This window comes from Rasamsonia byssochlamydoides, assembly GCF_041956645.1.
Source record: "Rasamsonia byssochlamydoides strain NRRL 3658 unplaced genomic scaffold VTN77scaffold_127, whole genome shotgun sequence".
Taxonomy (NCBI): domain Eukaryota; kingdom Fungi; phylum Ascomycota; class Eurotiomycetes; order Eurotiales; family Trichocomaceae; genus Rasamsonia; species Rasamsonia byssochlamydoides.
Genome location: NW_027192509.1, coordinates 27,550 through 38,164, shown reverse-complemented (window position 1 = coordinate 38,164; position 10,615 = coordinate 27,550). Strand labels below are relative to the sequence as shown.

General features: G+C 42.0%; 4 protein-coding genes across 4 annotated transcripts; 1 reads left to right on the top strand and 3 right to left on the bottom strand.

Annotated features, from left to right (window-relative positions):
• Positions 1-1,848: 1,848 nt before the first annotated feature.
• On the bottom strand, positions 1,849-2,742 carry VTN77DRAFT_1410 (uncharacterized protein; the record flags this gene model as incomplete). Its single annotated transcript, XM_069417139.1, has 2 exons — positions 1,849-2,046; positions 2,098-2,742. The coding sequence occupies 2 exons, from the start codon at positions 2,740-2,742 to the stop codon at positions 1,849-1,851; spliced, it is 843 nt and encodes a 280-aa protein (XP_069272926.1).
• A 2,664-nt stretch (positions 2,743-5,406) lies between these two features.
• On the bottom strand, positions 5,407-6,064 carry VTN77DRAFT_1409 (uncharacterized protein; the record flags this gene model as incomplete). The annotated part of the gene is made up of 2 exons (XM_069417137.1): positions 5,407-5,903; positions 5,971-6,064. 2 exons carry the CDS (start codon positions 6,062-6,064, stop codon positions 5,407-5,409), a joined length of 591 nt encoding a protein of 196 aa, XP_069272925.1.
• A 141-nt stretch (positions 6,065-6,205) lies between these two features.
• On the top strand, positions 6,206-9,534 carry VTN77DRAFT_1408 (uncharacterized protein; the record flags this gene model as incomplete). The annotated part of the gene is made up of 6 exons (XM_069417136.1): positions 6,206-6,452; positions 6,516-6,661; positions 6,721-6,747; positions 6,802-6,837; positions 6,896-9,304; positions 9,361-9,534. 6 exons carry the CDS (start codon positions 6,206-6,208, stop codon positions 9,532-9,534), a joined length of 3,039 nt encoding a protein of 1,012 aa, XP_069272924.1.
• A 226-nt stretch (positions 9,535-9,760) lies between these two features.
• VTN77DRAFT_1407 (uncharacterized protein) lies at positions 9,761-10,594 on the bottom strand (the record flags this gene model as incomplete). Its single annotated transcript, XM_069417135.1, has 4 exons — positions 9,761-9,952; positions 10,014-10,151; positions 10,207-10,352; positions 10,531-10,594. 4 exons carry the CDS (start codon positions 10,592-10,594, stop codon positions 9,761-9,763), a joined length of 540 nt encoding a protein of 179 aa, XP_069272923.1.
• Positions 10,595-10,615: the final 21 nt, after the last annotated feature.

Below are 10,615 nucleotides of genomic sequence, written 5' to 3'. Positions count from 1 at the left end.
TTCATTAAAATATGCAGTTCTAAGAGCATAGTTCCTGCATATTTTATTAAGCCTAACCTTTGGGGGAGGTATAGAGGTTAATGCCACTAAAATTGCATATAATTTTGAAAAATTTAGTAGAGCAGGAGGGGAAGATCCTATTGGCTATTTCTATTATCAAAAATCAAGAAATTTCTTCTGTTTGTGAAGCAGTGCATCTATATGGTATGCCTTGATCTACTCTATATATTAAAAGTCTTACTATCCAGTACTTTACTATTATTATATCTCTACTCAAGTCTGATATTGCTTATATAGCTAATTATTAATCCTGATTACTATCTTAATTATTTGATTTAGGGTACTTAGTCTATCTGAGCTAATTTGTCCTTAATAAGTCTTTATTTAAAAGCTAATAACTTATAAATATCTTATTAATATAATCATTATATGATTCTTCTAGATTATTATTATAGTTATATAGGGTTAGTTTAAACTAATTAAGAGCTAGTCCTTAAAGGTAAGTTAATATAGAGATAATTTTTCTACTTCTAATTATAAGATAATTAGTGTTAATCTATATATAGATCTATTTGGGTTAAGAAGCCTTAAAGCTTAGATTAAGTTTTATTAAAATACTCTAGTTTTAAAAGCTTAATTAACCTATTTATTTCTAGATTAATAATATACTCTTAGAGTTAACTTACTATACCTATAAGTTCTGCATTAGTTAGTACTCTAGCTTGATTAGTAGCCTAAGGCTAAGCCCTTAGGTACTATTACTTAAAATAGTAGATATAATATTTAATAATAGTACTTGACTCTTCTATAACTAGGGTTAAGATAATATTTAATTTATTATATATAGGTCTAATAAAGTTAATTATTAGTTTCTAGATTAGTTATTATAAAGAGTCAAGTCTATTCTAGATCTAGTATCTAGAATAATAAGGGTGTGGTACTATATGCTGACTATAATATAAATTTATAAGTATGGCTAACTACTTAATCAGATGAATAAGATAATAAAGTAATAAAGGCCTCTCTTTTTAGTTAAGAGTAATAAGAATAACTAAATTAGAGGTATACTTACTAAAGCTATATAAGTATATTAATAATAATTTATTACCTTACTAACCCTTTAAGTAATTAATAAAATATAGAACTTAAATTAAATATAATTAAAAAAAGACTAGATATAACAGTAAGAACAAGCCTTTTTATAATCTTTCTTATAGTCCTTAATATCCTCCTCTTCTATAGTCCTTTATAGACTCTTCCTTATAGTCCCTTATAGATTATCTCTTATAGTCCCTTAATAGATTCTCTTAATTATATGACTCACCCCTAATCTGTAGGGTGACTGCTTCATCATGCAAGGCTGTGTTGGACATCCTTCTGTTTTGTTGGTTTGTAACAATATATAAGTATTATTTACTATCTTCTATATTTAAAATCTAAAATAAAAGAGGGCTTTACTAATAATCTGAGATACCCCTCATGAAGTCTTACCTTAAGTTGAATTTTTACCTTATACCATTTAATAATATATGTAGTTTTTAAATTTCTCTAGCTTATTTTTATTCTTCATAAAATTCTCTATATAATGCTGTTAATTTTAAAATATTTTTTGATTCCTAAAGTGGTGAATAAAATATATCAAAAGTTGGCGATTTTTGGTGTAAAAACGGCATCAGCTCATCATTTATCCAACCCTACTGTGCATATGAGGGGTGGTGCACTGCAGAAGACCAATTTTCACACAGTGATTACTTAACTACCTATGTTTTCCAATTTTCTACCAAGTTTCAACCCGAAGGTAGTCAAATCGTTGCCCTTTGGATTATATTAAATAAAAAAAAGGCACTTCTACAGGAATTTCCCCCCCGAAAAGCGAGAAGTGTAGTCGGCAGCTCGCTTTAACATTTCCCGGCGGCTTGCAGATGTTATGCCAGCGGGACCCGCAATATCCTTCTCTCTATCGAAAGGCCGAGAGCTTGGATCATCGTTCGATTCTTGCGAACGGCGTTTATGATTTTCATAAAGCGAAGTTTTTCTTTTTTTCTCCTAATTGGATGCATTAGCATCTCATATGGCATCCGCACATCAAAGACTTACATTGAACAACTTTATCCTCTCAGCTGTAGCATCATCCACTTTTGATGGTCCACTTGCATGCTCCTGCTGGTCAATTCTTGACCCATCTTGAATTCCCATAACCTCATTCTCGAGCCGGATTTTCTTCTGTGCAGGGTTCTCTGTCCATGCCGTACTTGGACCACTCTCGCCCCTGGCAGAACTCTGAGCAGATTTAGCCGTGTTAAACTTGCGATTACGCAAGGCCGTCGGATCAATTTTTGACATCCAGGATCGTTTATCTGGCGGAAGCAACATCCATTCATCTCGTTGACGCACGTCGCTGCTCGGGAGCTTATCTTCAGGTGAATTTTGTCGGTTCGTACTCTGGACACTATGTATGTGGTCATCTACCACACCAGCAGCCCGGGGATTATCTCGAGGTGGCAGCCGTGGCCCAATTTCATCGTCACTGCTGCTGTTGCTGTCATCCTGTGGGGTACAGCTCCCGCCTTCATGATCTTCGGTACATGTATCAACCGGAAGAGATGCTGGTGCCGTTAACTTCTGCCGTTTTGGAGTATCTTCCGAGTGGGCTGTTTTCGGTGCATTCTCGCCAATAAATGTTTCCTCTCGTTTGCGTTTCTCTTTCTGTAAGAGCGCACCGGAATCCTGATTTGAACTCATGGTATTTCAATTTTCTCACCATGTGAGTCGTGACGAGTCAGATAGGGTCATTCATAGGAAATCCACATGAAAAACACTCGCATTATATCTTCACATGTTCGCTTTTCGATTCGACAGGCAACATTCAACTGATAGAGGGAGAACTTTCATGAGCTGACTGGTGTTTCCAGATGCCCATTATTAGCCATTTATCATGTCCATAACTTTAAGGAGCTAATTACCTAACTCTCTTAGTCTTTACGGAGTACAGAGGTGTGCATCATAAGAAACGACATACGCTAAATCAAACACGGATTAGTATGTATTTATACGCTAAATTGCTGGTGTTATGGCTTGTTAACTAGTATAATTTTATTATTCTTTTAATTTGTTGATTCCATTACTAATCATACAACTACTGCTAAAAGTAGTTTAGCCCCCAGTAATAGCTAGGCAGTGGACAATCTCCAGTCATGTTACTCCAATATTAGTAATTCATATTATAGCTATACTAGATTTGGTTAGTTTTGTATCTCACACTTTACAAGGCATCCATACTACCAGGTACTACTACCTAATACCTAGTAGGTAGATCCCAGGTGCCACTCTTGAGATCGAAGTGCTAAAGTGGGTCACAACTACCTAGATACCTTACTGGAAGGCAGTGGTGCTAATTTACTGTTGTATCACAGTGACAGGACTGTATCAAATTTACACTAGATTAGATTAGGTAATTATAGTATCATTACCTGGTTACATTATTATCAGTACATCATATCTACTTCTATCTACTCTATAATGGAAATAGACTTTTATCATTACAATCGCTTACATAAAAAGCACATTCCACCATGGCCGGGCACAAAGAGTCCTCTAGTGGATTGGGGCCCTACTCAGGACTATAACAAGTGCTTGCGGGTTTTAATCTCATAGCTGGCATGACCACAGTGGAGGCTGGGGTTGTCTAATATTTATAATTTGGGCAGGGAGAAACAGTGTTATATATTGGCATATTTCCAATATATTTTCTATGCGTAGTATATGGTAGGTTCTCTAAGGTTTTGGAGGTTTTTCCCCTTAGGGGTTGGTGCTCTAGGGTCACTGGCTATGGGGTCAACATGAAATTATGTATGATTCACCAGGCCTCTCAAACTGAAAACACTCTATAAAATGGAGGGATGGTTATTTATTATTATATATTGTCATAGTGAAAACCACATAGCAACTATGATACCATATCTAATTTGATATAGTAATATGACTGTGATAAAACAGTTCATCGACCCTGACAAATTCTGGTGTGGTATTCCATTACTACTATGTATTATCTAACTCTCAATAACTAACATCATATTTTAGGAGAGAGTATGCCAAATCATCTCGTAAGTCTCCCTCTACTGAAGTCTCCCGTGTGTACACCGAGACGAAAGTATTGGGTAGTCAGCTTGTCAGGGCATCATCTAGTGAAATAGGAGGTTATGGTTGGTACGGAGTAGAGGTAAGAAGATCTGACATTCACCAGCAAGGACATCGGACAAATATCCCAGATGCCCGAGAAGGAACAAAATACCTTCATTTTTAAGCCGTAATTACAAATTTCGAATGCTTCGTGTGACAACCAGGTTTCGGGGCTCCATGTGGTGCTTGGACATAGTTTCATCATTGTGACAGATACAGGGAGAAGATGTATAAGTGCCCTCACTCATACATAGACTTTCTATGTAAACTGTCCATTTGGACCCTCTGATTTTGCATTTAATTGATTTGCGTTGTAGTCCCCTCATTATCAAAGTCCACGAGGAGAAAAAAGGGCCATTGGCATCAAGCGATCCGGGTTAGATTTGCTTTTCCCCTCCTTTCTTATTCCTTCTTTCTCTGAGTATGAAATGGCTCCTTTGTTTCTTTTCCGAAGGCAAGGATACTTCTGAAAAGATATTCCATGAGGAGGAGGTATGCGAGATTTCGTCCTGATTATGTTTGAAACTATGCATCGACTCAAACTGATTGCCAAGCAAGACCATAATCATTATTAAATGGGCAACTTTTGGAGCTCTTGTGCTTTCCCTCCTTCTCTGGGTTGTCGTAGGTTATTCGCATGCTCGATTGAGGATGAGGAAAGGACTGCCTCCATTAGCATACCACAAGGTGAATCCATCTACCATACGTTATGCTCCACTGTATTAGATGCTGACAGGATATGTAGTGATTCTATCCTCGACCACAGCATATGCTTTGGTATCCCCAGTCGAGTACTATCCCGTCATGGAAATGCATGGACTGGATTCTCAGATTGCGCCTCCACCAGGTACATTTTTTTAAACCTGTCAACAAGGCATGAGTTTCAGAAAACAACTAATTTCAATAGCTTACTACAGTGGTATTATGCTGGCTAGGCAAGTCTCTACACTTCCACAAAAGTCCATCACCAAACTAGATGATCATCAGTCTAGCGACCCCAGCGGCGGTGATGGTGGCCTCGGGCCTATGCCAGGCGCAGTCATGAAACTATTGCCTCCACAAGCAGCTTATACACATAAGCCTTTTAAATCTGACAAAAATGAGCGTTATTTGTAAGTCCTGCTACTCCATTGCCGTTTGTCAGTATCGTCAGAAGTATAGTTATTTTCTTTAGCGACCACTCGTAGCGAGCACATGGTAATACAACCTCTCCGCAGAAAATTCGGGTTATGACTCGGTATCGATGTCCATTACATCGTTACCATCTTCTGATGACGCCAGTGAAATATTCGAAGAGATCTGAGATATTCTTTTGCTATAATCGGTGTCAGCCTTTGCAGTATCAATTCTTTCGTGCTCCTTTTGTCGCATTCTGGCGCGTGCTCTAGATTCCAGGATAGCTCTTCGAACGCTATCTTTTTCTTCAGGGACCGTCAAGGAGCTTGGTACTCGGTAAAGAACGATCTCGTTGTCCGGCTTCGGCTCTTTGAGAACAGACTTCGGGATGGCGTTCAGTCTCTTCTCGATCTCCGGCAGAAATGAAATGCGCTGCTCCTCAGCTTCTATTTCCTTCAACTCCCGATCTAGATCGTAAACGTAGGATGTATGCTTCGTATCGTCCAGCAACATAAAATCGCTCGACCTCGAATCTTCCCCGGTTGCCGATTCTTGGTTGGCTACCTCATGGCTGCTGGTGGTGATGTTGTTGTCGTCCTCTAATGGACCTAGGCAAAGCACTAGTCAGCATATCTGCTTGTATATGTCCTCGCTTGGGGAGACGTGGAAAGGTACCGATCTGCAGACGTCCAAATTTCTTTACGGGTGGTTCGCCGTCTGGGTCGCTGTCCGCAGGGCGCTTCCGGCAATACTTTTGCAGGGGCGGCATCGAACCTTGGCGCCATCCACTACCTCCAGAACCAGGTTGATCTGTCAGACCTTCTTATAGGCTTCGTGGAAGAGAAACTAAAAATTTGGCCAATCTGAACGTGTCTGTTCGGGAGCGTTAGTCTTGAACGGGGGTCGCTTGATGCGAGTTCTGAGGTTCTTGAGGGATGGGGAGCTGGCCGTGACTCACCTTTTCTCGCCATCTCAGTCGATTCCCAGAACATTCCATCTCCATCCTTCCATCGTCCGAAACGCAACCACTCTCCGGTTTCTCAGCAATTGCACGCCGCTCAGGATGGCTTCGATTAACCAAGATCGTCCCCAGTGGACAGCTGATCGTGTGCGGGAAACATTTTTGGACTACTTCAAAAAAAAGGGCCATACGTTCGGTAAGCGAAATTCTTTTACAACTTGGAAGAGGGGTTTGTGCTCATTATGAAACTTTTACACAGTTCCCTCGTCTTCTGTCGTTCCACTTTCGGATCCTACTCTGCTATTCACAAATGCTGGAATGAATCAATTTAAGTCCATCTTCTTGGGGACAGTCGATCCGCAGTCTGATTTCGCGCACCTTAAACGCGCTGTTAATTCGCAAAAAGTAAGCAACGATCCCACATCTTCCACATCTTCTGTCGTGGTCTCGCTAATTCTGAATAGTGCATCCGTGCAGGTGGTAAACACAATGTATGAGAGATACCGAAAAGGAAAAAAAGCCATAGAAGTTACTGACGAATTTAGGACCTGGACGATGTGGGGAAGGACAGTTACCATCATGTCAGTTTGCCCGTGGATCTCACAACGTTCAGACAGCTGACAAGAGTCTTTATTACAGACATTCTTTGAAATGCTCGGGAACTGGAGTTTCGGAGATTATTTCAAGGAAGAAGCTATCGCCTATTCCTGGGAGCTGCTGACAAAAGTCTATGGCCTGGATCCAGACCGACTTTACGTCACATACTTTGAAGGAAGTGAAGCTGGTGGCCTGGAACCTGACTTGGAGGCGAGAGATCTGTGGAGAAAGATTGGAGTCGCTGACGATCACATTCTTCCGGGCAATATGAAAGATAACTTCTGGGAGATGGGTGATCAAGGCCCCTGTGGACCTTGCAGTGAGATCCATTACGATCGGATTGGTGGCCGTAACGCTGCCCATCTTGTTAACCAGGACGATCCGGATGTCCTGGAGATCTGGAACAATGTCTTCATTCAATATAACCGTGAGCCGGACCGATCTCTACGGCCTCTGCCTAGCAGACACGTTGATACAGGCATGGGGTTTGAACGGCTCGTTTCCATCCTTCAGGGCAAATCATCCAATTATGATACCGACGTCTTCTCACCTCTATTCAACACTATCCAGAATGTCACCGGCGCCCGGGAATATCGAGGTCGCTTTGGAGCCGACGATCCTGATGGCATTGATACTGCTTACCGGGTGATAGCGGACCACGTGAGGACCCTAGCATTTGCGATATCTGATGGAGCTATTCCAAACAGCGAAGGTCGGGGCTACGTTGTTCGCCGTATATTGCGAAGAGGAGTTCGGTATGCTCGGAAGTATTTCAGGGTTGAGATTGGTAGTTTCTTCTCCAAAATTGTGCCGACCCTAGTTGAGCAGATGGGTGGCATGTTCCCAGAGCTGAGGAAGAAGCAGACTGAAGTTATGGAAATACTGGATGAGGAAGAAATATCGTTCTCCAAGACCTTGGATCGGGGCGAGCGTCAGTTTGAGCATTATGCTCAACAGGCGAAGGCGAAAGGTCTTAACAAGCTACATGGCGCGGATGTTTGGAGATTATACGACACATTCGGATTTCCTGTCGATTTAACTCGAATCATGGCCGAGGAACGAGGTCTGCGGATCGATGATGCGGAGTTTGAAGAAGCAAGATTGAAAGCTAAGGAGGCCAGTAAGGGATTGAAACAAGCCGCAGCAGACACTGTCAAGCTCGATGTTCATGACATTGCAAAACTGGAGAAAATGAACGACGTTCCGAAGACAGATGACAGCGCCAAATTTGAACTGGGAAATATCACCTCTCAAATCAAAGCTATCTACTATCGCAAGCGCTTTGTTGAATCAACGCAGGAGGTTCCCCAGGGTGAACAACTTGGCATCATTCTTGACCGTACCAATTTTTATGCAGAACAAGGTGGTCAGGAAAATGACACTGGGAAGATTATCATTGATGGGGAAGCAGAACTTGAAGTGGGTGACGTTCAGTCTTACGCTGGCTATGTTCTTCATACGGGTTTTATGAAATACGGTTCGTTCCGTGTTGGCGACTCTGTCATTTGCGAGTATGATGAACTTCGTCGGTGGCCAATTAGGAACAACCATACTGGAACGCACATTTTGAATTTCGCTTTGAGAGAGATCCTTGGGGATGGTGTCGACCAAAAGGGCTCTTTAGTTGCACCTGAGAAGCTTCGATTTGACTTCTCCCACAAGTCTGCGGTCACGGATGATGAGCTTGACAAAATCGAGAAGAAAGCGACGGAGTACATTCGCCAGAACTGTGCTGTTTATGCCAAAGAAATCCCTTTGGCGACGGCACGTGAGATTACAGGGGTCCGCGCTGTGTTTGGAGAAACTTATCCTGATCCTGTGCGCGTGGTTTCTGTTGGCGTCGAACTCGAAGAGATACTGAAGAATGTCAAGGATCCGCGCTGGAGAGGTGTAAGCATTGAATTTTGCGGGGGAACTCACGTTCAAAAAACTGGTGATATCAAAGATCTAGTCATTTTGGAGGAAACCGGCATCGCCAAAGGGATCCGTCGTATAACCGCTGTAACTGGAGAAGATGCCCACCAGGTACAGAGGGTGGCGAGAGAATTTGAAACGCGGTTGGACAACCTTGATGCAATGGAACAGGGTCCCCAGAAGGAGCTGGAAGCGAAGAAGGTTCAAACCGAACTCAACCAGCTTTCGATATCGGCAGTACAGAAGGCAAAGTTTCGCGATCGTTTTGCCCAGATCAATAAACAGATCATTGAGGGTCAAAAAGCTCAGCAGAAGCTTGAATCTAAGAAGGCCCTTGATACAATAACATCATTTTTCAACTCTCCTGAAAACAAGGACCGGTCCTGGCTTGTTGCGAAGCTCCCAATATCAGCGAATTCCAAAGCTGTGAGTGAGTCATTGAATTATGTCAAATCCAAATTGAGCGACAAAAGTGTGTACTTGCTTGCCGCGGATCCTCAGCAGGGAAAAGTCGCTCATGGGTGTTATGTGTCGAAGGTGAGTTTTCTCAAAGGGCTTATCTCTATTGAGCTAGTACTGATACTTTGGCATAGGTTGCGGGTGACTTAGGAGCATCGGCGAGCGATTGGGCGGGCGTTGTCTCAGGTATTGTAGGAGGCAAGGCTGGAGGGAAAGCTCCTACGTCCATTGGCAACGGCACCAATGTTGATAAAGTTGATGAAGCAATTGCCGCCGCTACGGAATATTTGAAAAAGTTTCATTTGTAGGTGTCAGAACAATGACCCTTTCCCTTGATGTTGCTTCAAATGCTCCCTCTGTACCGATCTCTTCAGGGGTCGACCTATATTACTACAGGATTTGGGCGATAAATAGGTGGCATGGGCTTATGGTTGAGAAAATCTATGTTGAAAATAAGATATCTTTTCCGTCTTTAGCATACAGACAGCTGCTTGGATTCTTTTCATTGTCATAGCCTATTGCTAAGGTCTACCTCTACATCTCCCCACATTGGGTGATTGTGACGTCCTGATTCGGCTTATCACGGGTTGTTCGAGTGTTCTCAATCATTCGGACAACATCCATTCCGTCAACAACTTGTCCGAAGACGACATGTTTATTGTTCAGAAATGGCGTTGCAGTTGTTGTGATGAAAAACTGGCACCCATTTGTATTTGGCCCTGAATTCTGTTAAGATTTAGATTATGCATCCTAAAAAAGGCGTATTATGAAAGGAATGAACACCTACAGCCATGCTCAGTAATCCTGCACGATCATGTTTTAAAATGAAGTTTTCATCGGGGAATTTCTGGCCACCGTAGATTGAAGTGCTGCCCGTCCCATCACCATTAATGAAATCGCCTCCCTGTATCATGAAATCTTTGATCTATCCAACGATGGTATTAGCAAGACAGATGAAGAGGTCTAGGCGGTGAACATACCACACGATGGAACTTGCTTCCTTTGTATCCTCGTGGCCGTCCTTGACTATCCTTGGCCTCTCCTGTACAGAACTGACGAAAATTTTCTGCAGTACGAGGAGTGACATCTGCAAAGAGCTCCATTTTGATACGGCCCAATGGTTCCCCTATGGTAATGCCAATTTCCCTATCAGTCACAATATTTGCTTTGCTTAATGATAGAAAGGAATAAAATAGATAAAAAGTGATCTGGAGGATGGCTCTGTTCCAAGGAACATGTTCATTTCCAGTTGATCCCAAGGCGTTCCATCCTTTCATTGCTACTACCGAAAAAGTAAAACTCACCACCAAGAGCTATATCAAAAAATACCACAGGATTTGTTGACTTCTGTTCACCAGAATGAGCCATGATGGGCTTGTTCCAAGGATT